A 21551-nucleotide genomic window follows, 5' to 3' on the forward strand; every position below is an offset into this window, starting at 1 on the left:
AGATATTTAAATCTTAATGTACTTTTTCCATTTTTTTTTAAATTGTGTATTTACTTATATTATATATTTTACATTTTAATATATATGTTTAATGCTTAATAAACTTTTTCTATTTTTTTTTTTAAAAATTGTGTATTTACTTATTATTATATATATAATTCATATATTATATATTTACATTATTTACTTATTATTTATTTTTCTGTATATGTATTTCCATTTCTTGTACTTTTTATATACTTAATATCTCTATTTTACATTTTAAGATAGATGTTTAAATCTTAATGTACATTTTCCATTTTCTTTAAATTGTATATTTTCATTTGTTATACTTTCTATTTACGTAATATCTATATTTTAAATTTTAAGATATATTTTTAAATCTTAATGTAATTTTCCATTTTTAAATTGCGTATTTACTTATATTATATATTTACTTATTATTTATTTTTCTTTATATTGTGTATTTCTATTTCTTATACTTTCTATTTACTAATAATTTTATATTTTAAGATAGATTTACATTTTAAGATAGATGTTTAAATACTAATGTACTTTTTACATTTTTTTAAATTATGTATTTCCTTTTCTTATACTTTCTATTTGCGTAATATCTATATTTTACATTTTAAAATAGATGTTTAAATATTAATATACTTTTTCCATTATTTTTAAGTTGTGTATTTCTTTTTCTTATACTTTCTATTTACTTAATATATATATTTTACATTTTAAGATAGATGTTTAATATTTAATGTACTCTTTCCATATTTTAAAAATTGTGCATTTACTTATTATTGTATATACAATTCATATATTTATATATTTATAATATTTACTTATTGTTTATTTTTCTATATATTGAGTATTTCTCTTTCTTATACTTTATATTTAGTTAATATCTATATTTTATATTTTAAGATAGATGTTTAAATCTTAATGTTTTTTTCCATTTTTAATGTAAAACGGCAATGTTTAATAGAAGAACTTGGACAAATAGTCAAATAGTTATATTTATGTTTTTGTTTTCTATTTTAATAAAATTGTAATGTTACATTATGGAGATAAGCTGTTTTTTTTAGTGAAAAATGGTAATCTTACATATGTTTAATGTAGTTTTTCCATTTTTTTATGTTGTATGTTTACATATTATTGTTATTTTTAAATGTAAAATGGTAATCTTACATATGTTTAATGTAGTATTTTCATTTTTTCTGGTGTATGTTTATATATTATTTATTATTTTCGAAATTATATATAATGTTTTTTTTACAAAATAGTAATGTTACGTTATGGAGATAAACCGTCCTTTTTTATTGAAAAATGGTAATCTTACATATGTTTAATGTAGTTTTTCTATTTTTTATGCTGTATATTTACATATTATTTTTTAAAATTAAAAATGTAAAATGGTAATCTTACATATGTTTAATGTAGTATTTCCATTTTTATGTTGTATGTTTACATATATTTATTATTTTCGAAATTATATATAATGTTTTTTTTTTTTTTATAAAACGGTAATGTTACATTATGGAGATAAGCCGTTCTTTTTTTTAAGTGAAAAAAGGTAATTTTACATATGTTTAATGTAGTTTTTCTATTTTTTATGCTGTATGTTTACATATTATTTATAATTTTCGAACATTAGTAATATTAAAATGTAAAACTATATTTTATGCCATGTGTCATCTTTCGGGAGAATTTTTTTTTGCTCATGTGGACGCTCTATGGAGCCTCAAAAGGTCCCTTTTATTTGAAAATAACCATTTGTTGTTTTATTTTTTTTAAATCAGAAATTATTTTTATTTAAAAACATTACTCATATATAATGTAATAGTTTAAGTTTGGAAGATTAATCTATGTATATAAATTATGTATATTTTTTAAAAAAATAATTTAAGATATTATATATTGAGTAACTGAATAAAAGCTGGATTTCTTTTCTTGAAAATGAAATATTTATATTTTGTCTTCATGTTATACTCACTAATCTAGAATTGATATTTATAACTCAGTATGTTTTTAAAAAAACTTAGTTTTAAGTAATAAACGAATTTAATAAATTAAATTCATCACCTATAATGTTCTGTAAACTATATTTGAAAACTCTCTAAAATTATATTTTAAGCATAATATTACTATTATTTAATTTAAGTTATTTTAAGCATAATATATGCTAAACCAACTTAAATTATGTTTACAATAGGACCATCCTAAACCGGATAATAAACCAAAAACAATACTAAACCAACATGAACCAATACCTGATTCGGCGAGGAAAGAAGTGTTTCGGGATAAACGCTTGAATGGTTATTAACTGTAATGGTTTGATCATGAAAGAATTAGTATGAATATTAACAATAAAATTATGGATTAGATTAATTTAAATTTGTAAGAATACCTTTGAGTATATGAAAAGCAATTCAATTCTCATGAATAAGTTTGGCTTTTGGAAGTTGCGGGTTTCCCAACAATGAATCCACCTAACAAAAAGTTCGTTGTTATAAAAATTCTCCTTCAAGGTCCTTAAAGGTTTTTGGGACGGCAAGAGTTGATGGTGGAACCATTTTTTTGCTCGAGTGCTTTGAAGTTTTCCTTGATAGTGTGAGGTTGATGTTGATGGAATAATGAATTTTATAGGGACTTTCTTGATGTAAAACTATACATTTTTTTTGTTTAATGTGGTATTTCCATTTTTATATAATTTACTACCATTTTAAGATAGATGTACATTTTAAGACAGATGTTTAAATCTTAATGTACTTTTTCCTTTTTTTTAAATGTTTATTTTCATTTCTTATATTTTTTATGGTGTTTTTGCCAAAACTAACCCACAACTTGATTTTAACCCCAAACCTATACCCAAACTTGAATCAAATGCAAAACTAACCTAAAAGCCTAGTGAAATTACAGCTCAGCCCCTTGTGACCAAACAAAAAAACAGAAGCCATTTTTACGAATATAGTCCTAGTAAATCGTCTGAGTCGTCTGAGATGTTGGAAGTCGTCTGGACGACTGAAGTGTAAGTCGCCTGGTACCGGTTTATTTTAAAAATAATTTATAAATCTTGTAAAAAAATATTTTGATGCGTGAAAAATAAAAATCAAGTAATTATAAACAGTTTTAAGTGATATAAATTAAGATATGATAAAATTGATTTGTTTTGAAGATAGATGAGTGGAAGTAGTGAATCATGAAATACTTTGGTTTAGAAGTTTGACAAACATATGTTGTAGTATTGTATGTATTGTTAGGGTTAGATTTTGGAAAACTAAAATGTTTTTTTCAAAAATTAGTTTTCACCTATATGTGTTTATTTATGTGTATAGCAAACACTTTTCAAGTTTGATTTGATTTTATGAAGTCTTTAATTAGATAATTAAGTTTAGGGGTTATGTTTAGGGTGTGGACGACTTATATTTCAGTCGTGTGTTGAATAATTTACTCGGACGACGTATATTTCAGTCGTCCACATCGTACCGAACCTTTAATTTTACCAATGTACGTTTAAACCTAACCGGATCATTTTACTAGGACGACTTACATTTCAGTCGTCTGGTGAAGAAATTAAAACAGACGACTTACATGTAAGTCGTCCAAATATTCCCGCCTAAAATTTTTAAAAAAAATTATTTTCCCGTTTAAATAATTTAAACAAGACGACTTACTTGTAAGTCGCCTGGAAAGTCTTATATTTTAGTTTCCCGCTAAAAATATTTAATTTCCCGCTAAAAATATTAAACTCTTCTGGACGACTTACATGTAAGTCGTCTGTTTTAATTTCTTCACCAGACGACTAAAATGTAAGTCGTCCAGGAAGTCGTCTGAGTCAAAAATATTTAACTTAATTGGATTTTTTGTCTCCCTATATAAAGAAAAATTTACACATTCTCTCTCCTCCTCTCAAATGGCTGCAACAAAAATGTATTGTTCATCATTCTAAAACTCTCCAACCTCTCTCTAATCTCTTTGACTTGAAAACACCAAACTTTATATGAATTTTTCAGTTTTGTCTCATGTATTTCTTACTAATCTATCTCTTTTGCAGGTTTTTAATCAAATGGTACTCATCTTCCACTAATTTAAAGGTAAATCTATTAATTTTAGATATGTATTTTTGTGTGTTCTATAAATGTAGATTTATCTAATCTTCCACTCATTTTCTCTATTTTTAAGTCATTTGAACGTTTTTGGATATGCAGGTTTTTCAGATCTGGATTTGATATGCATGTATTTCAGATCTGGAAAACTTCTTGGACGACTTACCTGTTAATCGTCTGGAAGTCGTCTGGAAGTCGTCTGGACTTCTTGGAAGTCTTCTGACAAAGTCGTCTGGACTTCCAGGAAGTCGTCTGGACTTCCAGGAAGTCGTCTGGACTTCCAGGAAGTCGTCTGGACTTCCAGGAAGTCGTCTGGACTTCATGGAAGTCTCCTGACGAAGTCTTCCTTTCATAATAGATCTGAGCGTTTTGGTAAGTTCTTATGTCTGATTTTTCTTCATTTGGTAACTTCTTGTTGTATAAAGTTCTTACTTTTTTCCCAAACTAAAACTCTCCAAACCCACTCTAATCTCTTTGACTTGAAAACACCAAACTTTATATGAATTTTCTAGTTTTGTCTCATGTCTTTCTTACTAATCTATCTTTTTTGCAGGTTTTTAATTAGATGGTACTCATCTTCCACTAATTTAAAGGTAGATCTATTTTTTTAGATATGGATTTTTTTGTGTTCTGTAAAGGTAGATTTATCTAATCTTTCACTCATTTTTCTGTTTTTAAGCCATTTGAACGTTTTTGGATATGCAGGTTTTTCAGATCTAGATTTAATATGCAGGTTTTTCAGATCTGGAAGACTTATGGGACGACTTACCTGTTAGTCGTCTGGAAGTCGTCTGGAAGTCGTCTGGACTTCTTGGAAGTCTTCTGACAAAGTCGTCTGGACTTCCTGTAAAGTCGTCTGGACTTCCTGTAAAGTCGTCTGGAAGTCGTCTGAACTTCCTAAAAGTCTTCTGACAAAGTCGTCTGAACTTCCTGGAAGTCGTCTGGACTTCTTAAAAGTCGTCTGGACTTCTTAAAAGTCGTGTGGTCTTGTCTACTCAAATGGAATCCAAGCTTGTCTTTGTAGAGGAATGATCAATAATAGTTTTGATTGTGGTCTGTTTTGTGAATTGCATGTCTACTCTTTTAGTTGTGAATTTTTTGTAAAATCAGTAATAATGTTTTCCAAGATGTATTAAATGTGCTAACAATGTGTTTACACATTTACAAATCAATGAAATAATAGACTTTAGTAGCCTTTTTCTTATCTTTGGATCTCTCATATGCAATAATAAACTCCAATGGCCTTTTTCTCATCTTAATAAACAAGAATGTTGGTAGCTTTATATTGATACAACATTTTAAAAAGCATTTTAACCCTTCTTCCAACTCATAACAATAGTCATCATTATTGTCTATAACAATAATACTTAAGAGATGGAAACAAACAATAGTAACTAGTCAAAGCATATCATATTTTATTATAAGTTTGCGTTGAAAAACTTAGTCAAATTTAGTAAAACTAAGGGAGAGAACATATTTTGTAAATATGAGTTTTACATATCTTGAAGTTACTTATCACTCTTAAAAATACAAGTTATTCAAAAACTAACGTAGAAGACTTAAAAACTAGCGGAGAAGACGCGGACGACTTCAATCTAAGTTGTCCAGACGACTAATCTATACGTCGTCTGGTCAACGCAGAGGTTATTTTTGCAATTGACTTTGAAATCTGTTATTTCGGACGACTGAAAAATAAGTCGTCTACTATTGTTTGGTCAAACCTCGTAAATCCTGGACGACTTACATTTCAGTCGTCTCGTGGACGACTGAATTATAAGTCGTCTGTATATAATTAAATCTTGAAGTTTTTTTTTTCAATTGCAAAACTAAACTATGACGACTTAACTGTAAGTCGTCTACTTTTAAAAAAATATTATTATTTTAATTTTCGCCAGACGACTGAAATGTAAGTCGTCTGGGGAAGTCAAACTTTTGAAATTATCCAGTCAAATGCAAAACTAACCTATGACGACTGAAATGTAAGTCGTCTAGGTTCTTTGGAAAATTTTTTGAAACCAAACAAAAACAGACGACTTAACTTTCAGTCGTCTCAGGTTACAGATTTCAAAGTCAATTGCAAAAATAACCTCTGCGTTGACCAGACGACTTCCAGGTAAGTTGTCTATAGCCAGACGACTTCCCAAGTAAGTCATCTGACGAACAGATTTGGAAAAAAACTCGATGTCATACCTTAAATTGGTGAGATAAGTTCCTTAGCATACATATGACTTCTCCAAGCACACAGAATCACAAACGAAAGTAACCCACCCAGAATCGTTAGCTTCTATGACTCTATGAACCATAAAAAATTTAGAATCAAAATCTTGGGTTTTTTTAGCTCATTGTGGAGAGAAAGTGAGAGATATGTTGTGTTTAATTCACAAGAATGGAAAAAGAAGAAGGGTAAATCGATTTTGGGAGCATTAAGAGCTTCAAATTGGTTGTTCATGGTGGTTGTGGTATTGATGAAAATGGCAATCTTGTAATTACTTGAAGATGATGAGGGTGAGAGAGTAAAAATGTCATTTTCGAAAAAAAAAAGAAAAAAAAAATTGATGGCATTTTCGTAAATTATATGAACTTGTGGGGTGAATAGGGCAAAACCAATTATCAAAAAAAAAAGAGGTTAGTTTTGTGTTTGACTTTAAGTTATAGGTCAATTCTGCAAAAAGCCCATTTTTTATTTACGTAATATCTATATTTTATATTTTAAAATAGATATTTAAATCTTAATGTACTTTTTCCACTTTTTAAAATTGTGTATTTACTTATATTATATATTTTACATTTTAAGATAGATGTTTAACGCTTAATAAACTTTTTCCATTTTTTAAAAAAAATTGTGTATTTACTTATTATTATATATATAATTCATATATTATATATTTACATTATTTACTTAATATTTATTTTTCTCTATATGTATTTTCATTTCTTGTACTTTTTATATACTTAATATCTCTATTTTACATTTTAAGATAGAAGTTTAAATCTTAATGTACATTTTCCATTTTCCTTAAATTGTATATTTCCATTTGTTATACTTTCTATTTACGTAATATCTATATTTTAAATTTTAAGATATATTTTTAAATCTTAATGTAATTTTCCATTTTTAAATTGCGTATTTACTTATATTATATATTTACTTATTATTTATTTTTTTTTATTGTGTATTTCTATTTCTTTTACTTTCTATTTACTAATAATTTTATATTTTAAGATAGATTTACATTTTAAGATAGATGTTTAAATACTAAAGTACTTTTTTCATTTTTTTTAAATTGTGTATTTCCTTTTCTTATACTTTCTGTTTGGGTAATATTTATATTTTACATTTTAAGATAGATGTTTGAATATTAATATACTTTTTTCCATTGTTTTTAAGTTGTGTATTTCTTTTTCTTATACTTTCTATTTACTTAATATCTATACTTTACATTTTAAGATAGATGTTTAATATTTAATGTACTCTTTCTATATTTTAAAATTTGTGCATTTACTTTTAATTATATATATAATTCATATATTTATATATTTATAATATTTACTTATTATTTATTTTTCTATATATTGAGTATTTCTCATTCTTATACTTTATATTTAGTTAATATCTATATTTTATATTTTAATATAGATGTTTAAATCTTAATGTTTTTTTCCATTTTTAATGTAAAACGGCAATTTTTAATAGAAGAACTTGGACAAATAGTCAAATAGTTATATTTATGTTTTTTTTTTCTTTTTTTATAAAATGGTAATGTTACATTATGGAGATAAGCCGTCATTTTTAGTGAAAAATGGTAATCTTACATATGTTTAATGTAGTTTTTCTATTTTATTTATGTTGTATGTTTACATATTATTGTTATTTTAAAATGTAAAATTGTAATCTTACATATGTTTAATGTAGTATTTTCTTTTTTTATGCTGTATGTTTACATATTATTTATTATTTTCAAAATTATATATAATGTTTTTTTTTACAAAATAGTAATGTTACATTATGGAGATAAGCCGTCTTTTTTTTAGTGAAAAACGGTAATCTTACATATGTATAATGTAGTTTTTCCATTTTTTATGTTGTATGTTTACATATTATTTTTTAAAATTAAAAATATAAAATGGTAATCTTACATATGTTTAATGTAGTTTTTCCATTTTTTATGCTGTATGTTTACATATTATTTATAATTTTTGAAAATTAGTAATATTAAAATGTAAAATTATATTTTATGCCACGTGTCATCTATCGGGAGAATTTTTTTTTGCTGATGTGGACGCTCTATGGAGCCTCAAAAGGTCCCTTTTATTAGTAAGAAAATTAGTAATATTAAAATGTAAAACTATATTTTATGCCACATGTCATCTTTCGGGATAATTTTTTTTTGCTGATGTGGACGCTCTATGGAGCTTCAAAAGGTCCCTTTTATTAGTAAGGATTTATGCTGTATGTTTACATATTATTTATAATTTTCGAAAATTAGTAATATTAAAATGTAAAACTATATTTTATGACACGTGTCATCTTTCGCGAGAAGGTTTTTTGCTGATGTGCATGTTCTATAGAGCCTCAAAAGTCTCTTTTATTAGTATAGATTTTTTTCTAGAGCAAACCCATTACTAAGCTATGAATTTGAATATTGTCAGGCCCAATTAAAATATCTGGAAACAATATATATATTTCTCAAGTCCCTGATAAAAGAAACGCTTGGGAAATATGTCTGAACACCCTAATTGCAAAGTTACAAGAAATTGTTCTACCAGACCAAAATTTGAACGAAAGTGACAGCGAAATCTGAGTTCTGCTTTCTTTTAACGGAACTCTCTTCATCACGGCGAGTTACACAACCTAACCATTACGCACACCACCACCACAACTAACACACAAAGCCCTAATCTGAATTTTGCATTAAAGATGGTAACTTTCTCTCTCTGTGTCTCGACAGTGCTGATTTTCACACGAGATTTGTAAGATTTGGCTATAAAGTTTTGATCTTTTTGGTCAGGCGAATGTTTGTGAGACTTGTGGGGACGAAGGTTGGGTGGAAGCACTCATTTTCTGTGACTCTTGTAAACTTGCCGCTGTGCATCGGTGAGGAGTATATCCATCCATCTATCCCCTGTGGTTTTTGTTTTGTGTTTTGGCTGATTTGTGATTTAGAGTTCCCTCTTTTGCAGCTATTGTTGTGGTATAACGCCGGTTCCTATAGATGGCTATGTAACTTGGTTCTGTTCCGACTGTGATGAGAGTGACACTGCCTCTGATTCCATACAAGTTGAGCTTGAAGAAGTTGAATCTCTAGATGTGTCTTCTTCACCACCAACAATGGAGGAGCATGAGACCAGAGGAATCCCTGGTAGCAGCAAATCTAACGAATCTGTCTTGGAGATGATTGGGAACGAAAAGAAGAAGAAAAGAAAGATTGTTACTCACTCCCTTCCAGATGACGCCATTGTTGTGACCATGGAGGTGTCTAAGAAGCAAGATGGGTCAGAGAATGGAGAATCTGATGAATTGGTTGGTTTAGCAAGAAATGAATCATCTGTCTTGGAGAAGAGTGGGAAGAAAAAGAAGAAGAAGAAGAAGACGACTGACAAGGGACTGGATAAGAAGAACGAAGAAGGCAGCAATCACTTCTCGCCGGTTCTAGAGGCTGAGGGCCATGGGCTCCAGGGTACTACTAGTGTTGAGCCTATGAAGGAGTCTAAGAAGCGTAAATGCTCGAAAAGCAGAGAACCTGAGGGATTGAATGTTTTAGTAGGAAATGAAGTATCTGTTTTGGAGAAGAGTGCGAAAAAGAAGAGGAGCCAAGAAAGCAGCAATCACCCCTCGCCGGTTCTAAATGCTGTGGAATGTGGACATCAGGATACTGCCAGTGTTGAAGCTATGAAGGAGTCTAAGAAGCACAAAAAATCTGATGAATTGATTGGTGAGAAGAGTGAGAAAAAGAAGAAGAAGACAAATGAGGAGAGCAGCAATCACACTGCACCGGTTTTAGCTGCTAAAGACAATGTGGCCTGTGACACAGACAATGTTGAACCGGCAAAGGCACAAGAAAGCTCAGCTAGCAGGAAACCTCATGAACTGGCTGGGTTAGAGACAAATGGAGCATCAGTCTCTGAAGGTGGTAACTCAACTAATGTGCCAGATGACAACTCTTGTACCACCAGCAAAAAGAGAAGATTAAGTTCTGGCAACATACAAGTTACTAGTGAAAATATGGAGCTACCTGCCATTAACAGTTCTTGCAAGGAAGCTGAATCAAATATGCCTCAGACAAACGAGGTGATTCCGGCACTGAATAATGGTAGAGCGCAACCAATCTGTGCACCGGTGTGGAGGTAAAGTAAAACACACTCCTCTCTATTTTATGCATCTTAGTATCATCATCACTTGAGTTCTGATCTGTTTTTTTTTTTTTTGTTAATATGTAGAGGGTCGGTAACTGTAAAACAAGGAAACAATTGTAGCATTCATGGACTCGTTGCTCATTTATCAACCTTAGCGTGCCCTAGAGTCTATGAGAAGGCAAGTTCATTACACACTCGCTTATCTGCTGAAATGCTTCCAAGGTTGGAGATATGGCCACCTAGCTTTCTCAAGAACGGACCACCTACAGATGACAGTATCGCGCTTTACTTCTTCCCTTCCCATGATAGGTGTGCTGTCTCAGACATCCAAATTTTGTTTCTCCCTATGCATATGTTGTTAAGTGTGTCGACCTTACCTTTTCTGTTTTCCAGTAACGGTGAAAGTGTTTACTATTCCCTTGTTGATGAAATGAAGAAGAAAGATTTGGGGATGAGATGCTTGCTTGACGATGCGGAACTTCTACTTTTCACCTCTTATCAGTTACCACTGCCTTGCTGGAGTAAGTCTATAAGTTTGTTTTTTTTAAATTTCTACAGGTTGTTCATTTATGATTCTCTTGAAGTTGTTAAAGCTAAGAAGGCTGAGTTTTCTGTCTGCAGAGTTTCACTCAAAGGAGTACCTGTGGGGCGTTTTCAGACGCAGAAAGACCTCTGGACATTAGTCACTAGGCTCAAACCTTTGACGGTTTTGGTTGTCGAATTTTTGCTAGTTGGCCAGGTTCTGTATAAAATCTACAACGAGATGGCATTGTCTGTTAGGTGGATTCATGCAACCAATTAATCAAATTAGTGAGAACTGTATGATTACAACCAGTATGGGAAAGAATGAGTATTAAAATTACAGGAAAATTACATCAAGTAGCATGATATCAAAACCTATTAACTCACATTCTTTCTTAACATTACAGCATGATATCATTCTCTGCAATTACTAAGAGTTGATTGTTTTTTATCAACCGGAACTTGAAGTCATGATCTTAAACAGTACAATAACAGTATAGGGAAAGAGAGTTTTAGCCATGATCTTAAACAGTACAAGCTGTTCTGTGTTGCTCAGAACTTGAAGTCAAAAACTCTCACACAATTATCATCCCCACAAGAAGTTAACCTCAGCAAACTCTGGTTACTCTCGGTTGGTCTCCATGCTAACCGGTTCACGGCCGAGACATGACACATTAACGGTTCAAGCCTCAGAGCAAGAGCTGCTGTTGCCGTTGTACCTTCTTCCTCTGTTTCTTTAATCTTTATGTTCCACAGCTCAATCAGCCCACTCTCCATCCCAACAGCTATGCACCCGCTCTTCTCCTTCTGGTCTAGTCCCGTCCAAGCCACGGCTGTGACACTGCTCCCGAACTGAGGCAAGGCAAGAACCTGTTTGACGTGAGCGTCTTTCTCGATGGACCAGATCTTCACAGTCTTGTCTCTTGATGAAGTTGCGAACTGATGGCCATATGGGTTCCATGAACATGCCCAGATGATCCTCTTGTGTGCTTCGACCTTTGCCATGAGTTTGTGACTAACATCTCCATCATCTGAACAGAAATGACCAAAGAAGAAAAAATAGATAAGACTTAGATGACTATACTGACACTCTAAGACTAAAAGCTTCAAAGTTCAAGGTTTTACCTGTTCTTTGGATAGAGAACACTGAGAAGTGACGATCTCTGGAGACGGACAAGAGCAGAGTGTCGTCATAAGAGAACTCCAAGTGTGTCACTGTCAAGCTGTGGGATTGCAAACGACCAACAGCTTTCCATGTCCCAACTTCCCATAGCCATATCTCCGCCATGGCAGCAGACTGAGCCTGAACAAGTTTGTGGTTCATGCTCGGTCAAATATGTATAGGGGAGATGGAGCAAGTGCAAACATATATTAGCTTACCTTACAGGATGAAGCAACAAGGGTTCCGTTGTGGTCGCAGCAGAGAGAAAAGAGTTCATTACCATGACCATAGAGTTTATGAGATTCAGGCCATAAAGTATGAAACGCAAGCTGGTCTTCGATTGGAGGCTCCTTCAACTCCACTGGAGCAGCCTCTGGAACCGTTTCAAATGTCTCCAAACCTTCTCCTCCTCCATTTCTCTCCAACGGTTCACTAGAAGCTACACACAAAATAAAAAATAATATGAAATCTCAAGACCGTATTGGTTAAAAGCTAGACAGGAGTTGAATCAATCACTCACAGTGTAAGTAGATAGGTTTCTGAGATAAACCAAGAGCAGACATATTTGCGCCAAGGACCTGCACATCTGCTTGTAAATCCTCAGGGAAGCTTCCTTCTCCTCCGGCACAAGTGTGTTTCAGTGTCTTTAAGAAAGACAGAGGAGCCTCGAAAACTCTCACAACTTTCTCCTCTGCTCCACTTACAAAACGGTGGTTGCCTTTACCTTGAACTATAGCCACACAGTTAATGTCATGACCATGAACCTGAGGACGAGCCAGTTCATGCCAATGCTCATTCTCCTCATCGCTCTTCCATGATGAGAACACCCGAGTGGTCTGATCGTGGCTCACGGATAGCAAGTACTCGCCGGTTCTAGCCCACGTGATGTCAGTCACAGCAGCAAAATGACCTGAAGGGACTTTCTGCATCTGCCAGTTTTCAAACTCTTTGCTGCTACTAACATTTCTCCAGAGATGAAAAGATCCACCATACCCATGAGCCAGGATCGACACACCATCCGGGCTCCAGTGGCCACCGTAGAAGCCAAGAGCACAGTGACTAAGCTCTCCTACACACACAACGTTCACCCACACACCCGTTTTCTTCTCAGGTCGCCAAATCATCATCGTCTTGTCCATTGAAGCCGATAAAATGCTCAATGGTTGGTGGCAGTCCACTGGAGGTTGCCACTCCACGGAATAGACCCAATCTTCATGTCCAATAAGAACAGATTCCACTGAAACCTGATACGTGAACCTCCCTGAATCAAAAACAGGACCTTCAATGTAAGAAGCCAGAGTGATCTCTCTTTGCCATGAGCCAACATCACCTACTAACACAAGCTTCCAGATTCGAATGACTTTGTCCTGGGAAGAACTCACAAGCATGATACTATTGGTGGGTTCATCTGTTGAGTGTAACGGTAATGAAAAGTCCAAACTTCGGATCCAGTCCGTGTGGCCTTTAAGCTCACAGACAGAAGTGAACTTCCCCGTTCTTTCTCCACAGTACAGTTTGATTTTGTTGTCTAATCCACCCATGGCGAGGGTGAATCTTCCAGGATTTTGAGGCAGCTCCGCTAACGAAAGCGTTACAATTGCTTTGGAGTCAGCAGAGATGGAGTCCAAGCACGAAACTTTACACTCCTCTGCAACAAATAACACATTATGAATTATAGATAATGCTTTAAAAGACATACACTTGTTTAACTTTAATGCGTACCACTAGGCTGGGATGGAAAAGAAACATCCCAGACATTCACAACTCCATCTGAAGAACCAGAAGCAAACATTGCATCGGTTTCAGAACACATAAACGCGGTGATGCAAGTTACACCTTTCTTGTGAGACCTTGGGAGTTGTAGTACATGTCTCCACTGCTGTTAGTAAAATCAAACAAGACATGTTAACAAGGATCAGAGATAATACAGAAACTGTAGAGATAAACTCAATTGAGATTTGAGAGATTGAAGGAAATTTTACATTGTTACTGTTAGTTGATAGCTCCCAAAGGATGATGACACCATCTGTATCACCTGAGAGCAGATAATGCCGGTCCAAATGCTTGGCTGCAGAAAATCATATTCATTTCAAGGGATTAATCAATCATTCGATGATTTTCTCCTGCAATCTATATTTAAATTCTCCATAAAGTTTGATCTTTCACAGCAACTAAACCACCAAACCGGTAAATAGAGACTATAAATAGAAATCTGAATGCATATACACTTCACATTTTACTAAACAAGTGTCTAGTAGTGCTAGCTGTAACTCACGAATCCTACAGTCTAAGTTCTCTTTATGATAAAAGGAGCACACTTAGATCTAATAGATAAGTCATATAAGAAGAACTAAAGCCTCCAATATCAAAAGTATCTTCCTTTGCAATGCAAGAGATCCCAAACACAAATAGTTCAGCAAGTAAGCTAGAAGCAGAAGCAAGAAGGTACCTTTGAAAGCAAACTTGGAACTAGGTAACCAATGAGTGCAATTGACAGAAGCTTTGTGACCTGGAAGCGTTGTAAGAATCTGGGCTGTCTGAAAGAGAAAAAAAAAAAACAAGAGAAAAAATGTTACATCTTGCTTATTGAGAGAACAACAAAAGGGTTCTTGAAGATGAGTGAAAGAGAGAAAGAGAGAAAGAGAGAGACCTTAGGGCAGAAAATAGCAACGGCGTTTTGAGCACCGAAGGAAACGAGACCAGAAGCTCCCCAAGAGACGTTGTTGACGACTCTGTTGCATCCTGCTCCTATGAACACTCTCTTCGCTTCCACTTCGGTGTTTTCCGACATCTTTATCAGAAGGGTGGCTTTTGATCTGAAGATTACGGAGTTTCTTCTCTGTTTCTGGTGCGTATACAAGTAAAATATCGCCGGCGGCGGAAAATATCGCCGGGAATGTAAACAGGCTGAAAATTTCGGAGACTAACAAGGGTTTATTACTTTCGAGTTCTGAGAGGGAGTATTTTGCTGGGCTTTAATATTGGGCCCAAAGTTTATTACAATATGTATTAGTTATTGTTTCAAGACAATTTTTATGAGTTATTTTAGTCAATAATAATAACTAGGTGATAGATGATCCACAGGCGGAGTGAAATTTATAGAACAACTAGGTGGTGGTCCGCAATTTTGCGGGTTCGAATATTTTATAAAAACATAATATATTATAATTTTATGAAACTAATTATATTTTTATTCAAAATTAAATGTTAATTTTATTTGAAACTATAATCTTAAGTGTAAACATATGAAATTTCTAATGTAACAAAAAATTATTTTTATTCAGATCAACATCGTTTTTATTTTTTATATATGAAAATGATTTATAATTTTATGGACTTTGAATAATAATTATTTTTTTCTAAACTTTCTAGGATTTCTACAGTAAGTTTTTATAAATAACTATGTTTGATATTACTTGGATCATTTGGAAAAAATATTTTAATTGGTTCTAAACTTACATTTTTTAATTTAATTAAAATAAATTAAAAAATTATCAATCAATTAAACTATGATAATTTTTAAGGTTTCAACTATGAATGAGATCTAAACAAAAGTCACTTAAGTGATTTCCATTTAATATATATATAGCAAAATTGTTTACATCCAAATATTAGTAGCTGAAGCATAAAAATAAGAAAAACGTAAAATATATATAATAATATTTTGATTCATGCCTTAAAAATCAATGTTTACAACAATTTTTTTTTGAGATAAAATCACCCCCATATACAAATAAATTAAGATAAAATCACTGTAATATAAAGGGTAAACCACATGATATTTTTGATTTATAACTTGACCAATTAAATCATATATTCACATGACCAATAAAAAACTTTAACTTGTGTCACGGAGTCAAAAACTTATCGTCTTCACATACATTCCATATAGATATGGACCAAGTGATTTAAGCTTACTAACATTGATCACTTAACCTATTAAATCTGAAAACAATACAATGATTATTGTCAAAGGAGTAAAAAAGATATTGAAGTAAAAGATTAATAATGATAAAGTAGTTACCAACCAAGTATTTGGTGTCGTATTCTAGTTCAAATATCTCACCAAAATCTTTAAAATCAAAAAGAGACTATTAGATAGGACATGAACGCCAAAAAATAGTATCAGTTTGTTTAAAGAAATCTTGCAAAAATGGCCAGTGGTTATGTTATTTTCATCTGCGGTTATGTTATTTTCATCTGCACGTGAAATATCAAATTTCGAGATCTGAATCCAGTTAACACCATTAGTCAGCTATGGTTCATATTTGTTGACAGTCTCATTTTAAATAGAAACTTGTATTTTGTAGTCCTGATTTAGTACATAAAATACAGAAGAAGTGTGTTAGAAAACCACAATACACTTCCAACAAAATATAGTTTTTCACAAACAAAAAAACATTCACCTTGTCATTGGATAATATAGCCTCAAGTGATTCAACATATATGTTTTTAACGGTAAACATTAATATTTTTTTACATAAACACAACAATCAATATGTCGAAGAGTTTTACATAAACACTACAAATCCTTGACATTAATAAAAAAAAAGAGACATGGCTAAAATAACTCTAGTTTAGTGTTGTTGTGTATAGGGTGAAAATATAATATATACATAGAGGTTACTATCACGTTAGTCGGTTAAGGTTATATTATAATGGACTAACTAGATTTTGATCCGCGCTTTTAAAGCGCGGGATCGTTTCTTTTTAAAATTTCATTTAAATTAATAAATATTTGTCTAATCTATATTTTAATAGATTTTTTTATTTGTTTATAGTCAATTTTTATAATATTGTCTTCTTTATGTTTTTTATTATTATTAAAAATAAAAATGTTTGTTCGTGAACTAATTAATTAGTTAAAAGATTTTAAAATGGTAAACTTCTACTCAATAAATTTAATCATATTGTGATGATATATTTGGTAAGGTTATTTATTTATAATTTAACTTATTAAATAAATATTATATGAAAAATGTAATAGACATTTCATTTTTCATTCTTCATATTTTTAATTCACGCATAATTTTTAAATTATAATAACAGAAATATTTAATAATAATTATGTATTTAAATTGGCTTATAGTTGGTTTTAAAAGAAAACACTGTTGGGCTTTGGTTTGGTTAGGATTTGTTTTTTGTCAGATAAAATGAGCGATAATTGCCCAAAGAGAGCAACAAATCTGTTATGTCAAAATCTATGTTTTTGTGGCCGTTTGGTTTTAAAAAAAAAAACAGAAAAGGGAAAGTAAAAAAAAAAAAATTCTCGATCCAATTTTTCTTTGAGGAATCGACGACACGCTAGAACTGAAATAGAGAATCGATGAGAGAATCAGTGGGTAGATCTATCGATCTTGATGGATAGGGCGTTGGTGAAGATTGAAACTGTTGCTTGGTGAATGTTTCTCATGAATCGGCTATTAATCATAAGCAAACCATAAATTTCGATTTGATTTCCTTTCCTCTTGGCATAATAATTGTTTTATTCTGCAGATTCACAGATGAAGAAGATGAATGGGTGATTTGCTTGGTCACATAAGATTTCCGAGCAAAAACAACTTCCAACTTTTTAGATGGATAATAAACAGAGGCAATCCTTTTAATTGATTATGCATCTTAACTTCTTTCACCTTCGTTACTTCCTTTCGCTGATGTCCCAGAAGAATTTCTTTGCTGTCTCTTATGCTAATGACTGAATGATATATGTTTATGCTTGTACAACCTATGTTCCTCAATTTGGAGTCTCTTATGATTTATTCTAATTTTTTATTTCAGGCACTAACAAATTAGTGTATGAATAATTTGATTAATCTGTTATAAAGCAGAAGTTGAATGATATATGTTTAGTTTGTTGTCTTATTAATGTTTACGACTCATGTGCAGGTCTTGTAGTGACAGAGAGTACTGGTAGAGCTTTATTAATGCGACTCCAACCTCAATCACAAAAACCTCAAACCTGAGAAAAGATAAGTTTTTATTAGATGTAACCTCAACGCATACAATGACTATAGTATATTTAATATTTTGTGAAATCTAAACGGTTAACTAATGTTTTCTCTTAATTTTACAGAACAGAGTCTATATGTTGTATGATGATGAAAGACATGAGGCAAAGTCAAACCAAACTTGCGCACAAGTATGTAATGACATGTATCCAACCATTCTGCAATGATATAATCTGTAAATTACTATTAAACATTTTTCAGAATTTTAGAAGCTATGAATGGAAGTGACTATCGGTAGTTATGATTGAAACCGGAGTTTGATTGATTGATTTGGTGTTATTATCTGTAGACAGGAGAATTAAATTGCTTTCTGCAGCGTAGAACTTTTCCTAAAGTTCATTTTTCGTGTTAGAAATAATAGCTATCAAATAATTTTAACAACAACGATCATATGTTTGTTTCTGAGGCTTCACATCCTCACCAAAAACTCACATCGTACTTTTCCAAAAAGTTCCAAAGAGGAGTTTTATTGCTCTGTTATGAATCTTAAACGAAACGTAAAACATAAAACCAAAGTCTGCAAATAAAGCAAATCATCTGCAATTTTCTAAAAACAAAACTGAAAACATGGATCATAGATTATCGAAAACGTCTCTAAAGACAACATTCTTTGTCGAAGACGACCGATTGTTCATTAGGATCTTTCGATGCTTGGATTTGCATCTTAGTAGCCATTGATTTGTTTTTTGGTTTGTTTGAAGGTGTGGGTTTGAATAAGAAACCGGTGCTGCCTATTTATAATATTGATCGGATTCAAAGCGAGGTGTTAGGTTTTAGGAGAAACTTGGGGAGAAAGTTGGGGGTATTCTCTTTAAAATCGAATCTCTCTATATTTTAACATTTTCCAAGTTACCATGTCAAACAGTTAAAATATTTTTCTGCGTGTTTCTCAAGTTGAGGGGATCGTTTTTTGATTTGATTTGATTCTGTAAATCTCTGAGTACGAAATGGGATTCAAAACGATTTAATGGACTTAAAAACACGAAAATGTAAGGATGTATTGGTTGGGCTTTTCATTTTCGAAAAACGTTTAAAACAATTGAAATGAGAATTGAATGTCGACTTAATGGGCTTAAAAAACACGAAAATGTAAGTAGGTATTGGTTGGGCTTTTCATTTTCGAAAAACGTTTAAAACAATTGAAAAGGGAATTGAATGTTTTGTAATTAATAGAAAAATTCAGGAGCAGATTCATAAGAAGTATTCTGCTTTAATAGTATAGATGATCATTGACACTATTTATTATATGAACACATATGGTAGCAAGTATATATTCATACGTATGATATGAATTTATTACTTTCAATTAATACTTACTATAGTTTCACAGAATGAGATCATATAATAAATAAGTGTTTTTATAAACATGAAATCCAACTATAACTATCACGAGAATGTTTCTATAAATCTGTTTGCCTCATTAATTATTTTCAAAATCGTTTATTACTAACTTTCTATTTCTCATTTCTGTTATTAACATATATAAAATAAATAATTTTTTTTATACATTTCAGCAAGAAGTTATTATAGAATATTGATCTTTCAAACTTTTTAAAAATAAATAAAAACATAAAAAACTATGGACCAATCAAATTAAGACGATTTATTTGAAAGCTCTTCTACGAGCGACACGTCACACATCAGCAGAAATCACTAAAATGACTTCTCAATTAATATATAGGAGAATATTTTATGTTTTTATAAATATTGTTTATAGCATTATAGAAACTGTCTTTATATAGGGATGATGGCGTGTCTTTAACAATTACAATATATTCAACATTTATTTTATATTCAATTACTTGGCAAGATATATAAATTAATGCAATATTTACTTCATAATATATGGAAATAAAGGATTTAAATTGATGCATAAGCAAACATATTAAACTGTGTGTCATTTTAGCTCGATGCATCGCGACTTTCACTTAGTGCCCATATAAAAAAAATACCCACGTAGCAAGGTTTGACATTTTTTTTACCAAAAAAAAAAGTTTGACATTTACTGTTTTTCAAATATTAATATTACAATATGTTATTTCTTGTTTATATAACAAACAAATATACAAAGGTATCAGAACCTCAAGACGAATATACAAAGCCATCAGAACCTTAAAATACGAATCACCTTTGGTTAATATACAAATATAGTATGCCAACATTTGTCTCTAAACCGTACTGAGTAAACCACAGTGATAAATGAACAGTCAACTTTTGGACATCAACTTTTATGCTTCCTAAGAGTTTTGTATATGGCAAATTGAATCTCTTTGTTCCCGTTTTCTCTGGTCTGGAAATATCGAACACATAGGTCATGCAAAAAAGGCTTGGAGATCTGTCTGTTTGCCAAAATCAGAAGGAGGCTTGGGTTTATGCAGCTATGCCTTCTGGAACAAAACTCTCCTACTGCGGTTGATTTGATTACTCTTCTCAACTAGCGGCTCTCTATGGGTGGCTTGGCATAAATTCCATCATTGCGTAGACAGCTATTCCTTCTGGAGCCAAGCAAAGACACAATCATAGTCATGGAACTGGGGATGTATATTGAGACTTCGTGAGTTAGCAACATGTTTCCTGATATGCAAAAATTGGAAATGGTGAAACTGCAAGCTTCTGGTTCGATGTGTGGACACCTATTGGGCCGTGCAGTCTCTGTATCCCAGTCACTGATTCTGTTAAAGATGCTTGCAACAACAATGTATGGACTTTGCCATCCCCAAGATCAGCCTCCATGCTTTCTCGACAACAATGGATACACCAACAAAGGGAATGGCAAATGATGCATACTATTGGTCAACAGAATCAACAAGCGCTGGCTCCTTTTCTTCATCTAAAGCATGGGAAACTCTCAAACCGCGCAGTGACTCTAAAGCTTGGGCCTCAACTGTCTGGTTCAAGGGTGCAGTTCCAAAACACGCTTTCAACATGTGGATCACTACTCTCGACAGATTGCCAACGAAGAAGCGCTTAGCTGACTGGGGGATGAATATTCAGACTCATTGCTGCCTATGCTCTATTGAACTTGAGACCAGAGATCACCTTCTGCTCTCTTCTCAATTTGCAGTTGAGATATAGAACCAGGTATTCATTCGGATAGGAAGGCCCACGACTCAGTTTCGATCTTTGTCAGACTTACTTCGCTGGATACATGGACCTCACACAAATCAAATCAAGCTATTTAGGCTGCTATCTTCTCAGGCGGTGGTCTACAGCATATGGAAACGGAGGAATAACATGCTTCATAACCAAACATCAGTTCCTCCTCTTTTTATCTTCAGGGAAATTGACAGAAACGTAAGAAACATCATCCATGCAAGGAAGTGTAGACGACGGTTCCGCAAACTCATAGAATGTTTGCTAATCTAGCTACGGATTATTTATCAAAAAGCTGCTTAACTTTAT

At 32.1% G+C, this 21551-nt stretch overlaps 3 protein-coding genes and 1 long non-coding RNA gene across 5 annotated transcripts; 3 read left to right on the plus strand and 1 right to left on the minus strand.

Annotated features, from left to right (window-relative positions):
* The first annotated feature begins 8796 nt into the window (after nt 1-8796).
* On the plus strand, nt 8797-11337 carry LOC106405939. Its single transcript, XM_013846499.3, has 6 exons — nt 8797-9024; nt 9113-9198; nt 9285-10448; nt 10542-10766; nt 10851-10978; nt 11079-11337. Exons 1-6 carry the CDS (start codon nt 9022-9024, stop codon nt 11138-11140), a joined length of 1668 nt encoding a protein of 555 aa, XP_013701953.1. The 5' UTR covers nt 8797-9021; the 3' UTR covers nt 11141-11337.
* LOC111197832 (elongator complex protein 2) lies at nt 11295-15069 on the minus strand. Of its 2 annotated transcripts, none has more exons than XM_013846497.3 (8): nt 14792-15069; nt 14591-14678; nt 14124-14209; nt 13864-14017; nt 12662-13789; nt 12360-12580; nt 12105-12282; nt 11295-12010 (listed from the first exon to the last, which is right to left on the minus strand). In XM_013846497.3, the coding sequence occupies exons 1-8, from the start codon at nt 14930-14932 to the stop codon at nt 11532-11534; spliced, it is 2475 nt and encodes an 824-aa protein (XP_013701951.1). In that variant the 5' UTR covers nt 14933-15069; the 3' UTR covers nt 11295-11531. The 2 variants fall into 2 exon arrangements, with proteins under 2 accessions (XP_013701951.1, XP_013701948.1); XM_013846494.3 differs by having other exon boundaries at nt 13864-14020; nt 14792-15068.
* Nucleotides 15070-17110: 2041 nt separating this feature from the next.
* LOC125589213 lies at nt 17111-18399 on the plus strand. The gene is made up of 2 exons (XR_007325391.1): nt 17111-17539; nt 17638-18399. It is a non-coding gene; the product is annotated as an uncharacterized LOC125589213 (long non-coding RNA).
* Nucleotides 18400-20897: 2498 nt separating this feature from the next.
* Nucleotides 20898-21224, plus strand: LOC125588297. The gene has a single exon (XM_048759579.1). It carries the CDS (start codon nt 20898-20900, stop codon nt 21222-21224), a length of 327 nt encoding a protein of 108 aa, XP_048615536.1.
* The last annotated feature ends 327 nt before the right edge of the window (nt 21225-21551 follow it).

The sequence above is a fragment of the Brassica napus genome, chromosome C6 (assembly GCF_020379485.1).
Source record: "Brassica napus cultivar Da-Ae chromosome C6, Da-Ae, whole genome shotgun sequence".
NCBI classification, from domain to species: Eukaryota; Viridiplantae; Streptophyta; class Magnoliopsida; order Brassicales; family Brassicaceae; genus Brassica; species Brassica napus.

Bases quoted from the DNA above. Each gene is read 5' to 3' on its own strand.
- LOC106405939 (XM_013846499.3), top strand. The intron at 9,199-9,284 runs GTGAGGAGTATA...CCTCTTTTGCAG, and splicing joins AAACTTGCCGCTGTGCATCG to CTATTGTTGTGGTATAACGC. The intron at 10,767-10,850 runs GTGTGCTGTCTC...TCTGTTTTCCAG, and splicing joins TTCTTCCCTTCCCATGATAG to TAACGGTGAAAGTGTTTACT.
- LOC111197832 (XM_013846494.3), bottom strand. From the start codon at position 14,932: ATGTCGGAAAACACCGAAGTGGAAGCGAAGAGAGTGTTCATAGGAGCA. The intron at 14,679-14,791 runs GTCTCTCTCTTT...TTTCTCTTTCAG, and splicing joins TTGCTATTTTCTGCCCTAAG to ACAGCCCAGATTCTTACAAC. The intron at 12,011-12,104 runs GTAAAACCTTGA...ATTTCTGTTCAG, and splicing joins GTTCTCTATCCAAAGAACAG to ATGATGGAGATGTTAGTCAC.
- LOC125588297 (XM_048759579.1), top strand. From the start codon at position 20,898: ATGGATACACCAACAAAGGGAATGGCAAATGATGCATACTATTGGTCA.